Source organism: Haliaeetus leucocephalus, unplaced genomic scaffold, assembly GCF_000737465.1.
Source record: "Haliaeetus leucocephalus isolate CR32 unplaced genomic scaffold, Haliaeetus_leucocephalus-4.0 Scaffold362, whole genome shotgun sequence".
Taxonomy (NCBI): domain Eukaryota; kingdom Metazoa; phylum Chordata; class Aves; order Accipitriformes; family Accipitridae; genus Haliaeetus; species Haliaeetus leucocephalus.
Window position 1 is genome coordinate 7,923,423 of NW_010972798.1, and position 4,620 is coordinate 7,928,042.

At 47.1% G+C, this 4,620-nt stretch overlaps 1 protein-coding gene across 2 annotated transcripts in view; it reads right to left on the reverse strand.

Moving 5' to 3' along the window:
• The window catches only part of FYTTD1 (forty-two-three domain containing 1), a 19,040-nt gene extending 14,588 nt beyond the window's left edge, over positions 1–4,452 (reverse strand). The window contains exon 1 of one of the 2 annotated variants that reach the window (XM_010573043.1): positions 4,355–4,452. In XM_010573043.1, the coding sequence (XP_010571345.1) occupies positions 4,355–4,361 (7 nt within the window). In that variant the 5' untranslated portion in view covers positions 4,362–4,452. Of the gene's footprint in view, positions 1–4,329 lie in introns of both variants that reach the window. The other variant, XM_010573044.1, reaches the window with a different exon arrangement.
• Between the last annotated feature and the right edge of the window lie 168 nt (positions 4,453–4,620).

Here is a 4,620-nt window from a genome sequence, read left to right on the forward strand (position 1 = left end):
ACAGGGCGGTTGTGCCGCAGGGTTCGAAGCCGTGGGGTGGCCGGAGGGCCGAGATGTGGCGGGGTAGGGGAAGGGTGTTCGGCTGAGAAGCTGAACGCGAGATGCCTTCGCCTGCGACCCCGGTGCAACTGAGGGAAATAACCCGTTCCGTAAAGAGCCAAACCAAGGCAGGCTAGTTCCTAGCGGAATTGTGTCTCCACGCATCAAACAGCAGGGTTCAAACCAGGTTCCCGCTCCAAAATATCATGTTAGGCTTAAAATTCCTGCTTAGAAACAGAACAGCATGACTACTGAGGTTGTGTTTTCTTTGGGTTCTTTTCGGAGTTGTTACCTTCCCCAGCTTTTGGTCAGAATCGCATGATTCAGAAATTCAGGAGAAATAAACAACTTGTTTTTTGAACAAGGAATCTAGTGAAGCCCTTCCCCCCCACGTCCCCCATATATTTGCAGTCTTTGGAGCTGTGCGTCCTGTTGGTGGGCCAACAGTACACATGGACCTAGTGATCATCTGGCTGCTGCCAAGCGAGTTGTGACAGGGCTGGGATCTACCTCTTTTTTACACAGCGGCACTCCTTTGCACTTCTTCATTAGGCACTCTCCTTATTAAACTTAAGGGATGGTAATTATCTTTGAAATCTCTACATCTTGCTCGTAGTTGGTTGAAATTGGCCAGTGAGTTCCAGAGATAGTAAAGGAAGGAACAGATGGGCAGACAACGTGACCGCAGAGGCTGCACTTCCTTCTGAAACCAGACAGTAAATGCTGAAAGGAAAATCCCTGTCAGTTTCCCCCGCTCACAGTGGTCACTGGGCATTACGGTCCACAACTCCCTCAGCCTTCTCTGGGAGCTGTGCTGAGGCTGCCATTCAAACTGTGACTTCCCTTGCCCTTGGCCTTCAGTAGGCTTTGCAACATGACCAAAGGACAGCTTGTTTTAGGGTTTGACTGACTGCCACCAGGGAGGGGGAGCTCCATACCAAGACCCCGGGGACTATGTTTCAAATGCCCTTGGGCAGGAATAAATATTTCCATACGCACGACCTTAGATGCAACCTTCTCCTTGCAGTAGGAATGCTCCCACATTTCACGAACTGCCCACATACTCCATATGCTCATTTGCTAAAATAAATACTCTGTGGCAAATGCGAAATCCTAAGTACGCAATACACAACTAACTCCTCATGTGTGTAATCCCTGGTACAGTTCTGTCCTTCTGTGTTGGGAGGCAGCTGCACCAAAATACCGTACAGGCCTTTGCCCCTTAACCGCAGAACTGGAGATCTTTCTAGGAGTACTATCAGGAAAAGCTAGAATGAGAGGAGAAAGCTGAAGCTTTCTGGCCTCTGCTCTGTCCTGTACTGCAGACTGTTGACAAGGCCTTGTTCTCTCCATTTACACTCTTTACACATCTCTTCCCTTTTAAAATAAGGACAGTGACATGCTTCTGGCTGTTCCTCTTGCTGCTCTCTACTGTCTAGAAGAAAATGGCTCAGTTATTGTCATAGGACATCTTCAGCTAGTGAGAGATTTTCCCTTCATCTGAGCAGGAGGAGCTCATGACCATGGTGCTGCAGGCTGTGAGTTCCACCATGGAGTCTTGGAGCCACACTTTTGATAATTTATGCATTTTCCTCCAGATGACAAGTGGGATTTGATGACAAGTGACTGATGACAAGTGGGACTTGAGGTTCTGAAGGTAAGGCTACATTTCTCAAGGGAAAATGCTGTCGCCAGATGACCAATAAATACTAATAATAGAGGTGTCAAATAAAAGATGTATTTTTAAAAAAAAAATTTAAACCAGATTCCTGAATTCCTATAGGGTACAGCCCCATCTGGTGACAGTGTCACACTGATAAACAAATACTCTGTTTACTCAAAACACATATGCTAACTGCAAAGGTGGCAGATGCTGCCCACCCTCATGACAGGTGGAAATCAGACAAAATCCAGATTGTACCACATCCATGGTTTGCATTTATTATCCAAACAGCTCACTAGCTGTCTGCTGCTCAGCACAACAGAAAACCAGGCAAAGGTTGTAATCCTGAAGAGTATTTTAGTTCTGTGTTCAAAATAGCTGAAAAGCTGTGGGGATCATGAAAGCAGCCATGCAAACATCAGCTCTTGGTTTTCTGTCTGGCTCTCAGGATTGTGTCAGCATCCAGCCAAGTGACAAAGCTTCCATGTGGCATTGACAGTTATAAAGAACTAGTACTTTATAAAGTACTCTATGACTGCAGCCCTGCTGAGTTTGTATCCACTGTAAGAAGACAGTGTGTCTAAAGCATCTGCAGGCTGTAGTAAGTTTTGGGGGTGGTTCTTTCCTGGGCCTTTCCCAAACTCTTCCTTCCTAAGCCCCAGTTGTCTCCTCAGAAAAACAAGACTTTGCAGCTTGGCTGCGCAGTCAACCCTGTTGTTATGGTACATTGTGGAGGAACTGCAGACTAGATGTTACCTGCTGAACATCCTGGCTGAAGTTCCCGGGAGGAGGAGTTAAAATTACCAAGCAGAAAGCACACCCAAAGAATCAGGTACTAAAGGCACTCATAGATTTGAAGCCAGAGGGGGCCATGTAGTCCAAGCTGTATGTTGTGAGCTGTGGAATATCACACGTGCATTGATCCCAGAAACAGGTGAGCTATTCAAGTGCATCTTCCAAAAGAGGTCTCCGCCTCCCTAGGAGCACAGGCGCTACCCCTATGAAAATAGCTTCTTATTCCTAACATGAAATTGTTTGGCATCTACCAATAACTTCCAGTTCTGCCTTCTCTGTGAGGTACTTGTAATAAGTAAAGAAATTACATTGAGTTGGTAACTGACTATGTCACCCAAACCTTCCCCAAACAGCAGTCAGGTCTGTGAGGTTCCAAATTCCGCAAAAGGATTTATATATGCTTTCATACAGTTAAAATTGTGGACCTCTATTGGCACTCGTCAAATTTTACACTGCAGGATTAGTCTCCAGTTTAGTCTCAGCACAGTCCCGGAAGCCAACACATCTGTGTGTGACTACAGGCTCTGTGAGATCAGGCTTATTTTTGATGGAATGAATTTTTACATACCCTCTAAATTGACACGGGCATTGACAATAGTTAAGTAAACAGTGTCTATATGTAACATATGCAAAACAACATAAGGAAGCCAGGGAAAAGGACAGATTTTTCCGAAGAAAAGAAATTAAAAAAAATCACTGTTAAGCAACATCCAGGCTATTTGTGACTTGTGGAGCTAGAAGAACCTTGTAATTCCTGATTTAGGAGCTAAATTAGATCTGTCAGCTTCATCTGCATGCTCCATTTCACCAGACATGATCATCTAATGACAATAGTCTTGATGACTTGATTTTCTCCAAAATTTTTACTGTGAGAGTTAACAGATAGTCTGATGGCCTGATACCAAACATGCCGTGTACAGCCAGTGTTTTCAACCTGTGCAATCTGTGCAGTAGGCTCTAAGCAAGAAAATTTCTGCCTGACAACCATGCTGGAAGCTGTTGTTCCACATTGTATACAATTACTATGTATGGGGAGTCCTAGTCTCTTAATTAAGTGCCTTATGAAAAATGTTTTGTTGTTGTTATTGCTTTAAGAATAGCAATAGAGAACCCCGTTCCCCCAAATGCTGCTGAAGTACTGTACTGGCAAAATAAGCCACATAGAAAGCGTCAGGTCAAGGGGTACGTCTTCGTGTATGCATTTATCATTAAAAGTAACAGTTATAGGAAGTTTCCACTGTGCAAACATCTACCTTTGGTTTCTGAGGCATCAAACAACCCTGGAGACATATCTGGGTTTCATCTCCTATAATAATTTGTCATTGACTGTTCTCAGTCTGATGGCAGCAACATCACCTTTTCCTTTTTCAAGCTTCATTTCACTGCTTTTTAGTGGAAAGTACATACAATTCTGCCATGTTTTTCGCATCCTCTTTACTGTGGGCAATAGAACAGAAACCTCTTTCCGTTTCTCTGCCGGTACGTTCAATGCGTGAACTGTCTCTCAGGGACACGTCGTTTGTTTTTTTTCTTGCCATCACAATTTTCTCATCACCTCTGATGCAGGATTTGGTAAGTGGTTATCTCGGCAATTACTGTGGTTTTACACTGTGGTGCAGCTAAGCCCCAGCGCAAACACTTTACTCAGAGGGCCGACAGCAACCCGACTGACCACGCAGCTTTTCCACAGCGTATCGCTTAGGGGTCCTACAGCAGCCAAAGGCACGAACCCGCGTGTAGGCACCTACAGGCGCGATGGCCGGCTGGAGGACGCCGCAGGTGGGCCCACCTGCCTGACAGTAAACCTGAGGGGCCCTGGCTCCCTTCCTCACCTAGTCACGCGGGGCGTTGACTCACGGGGCATTCGCTCTCTGAAGGCGGCAACACAGCCGTGACGAAGGCGGAGGACACCCACGGCAGCGCACGGCTCAGGGGCGGGAAGCTGAGGTGAAACGCCCGCCCTGGCGCCCGGCCCTCGGCCTCAGCGCGGCCGCGCGCAGTGCATGCCGGGAGCTGTAGTTCTCCCGCCGCGCGGAGCGTGCCGGGCAGCCGCGGTGCACGCCGGGAGTTGTAGTTCGCGGCGGCGGCGGGGCGGGGCGGGCGCTCGCCCGCCCCCACGTGAC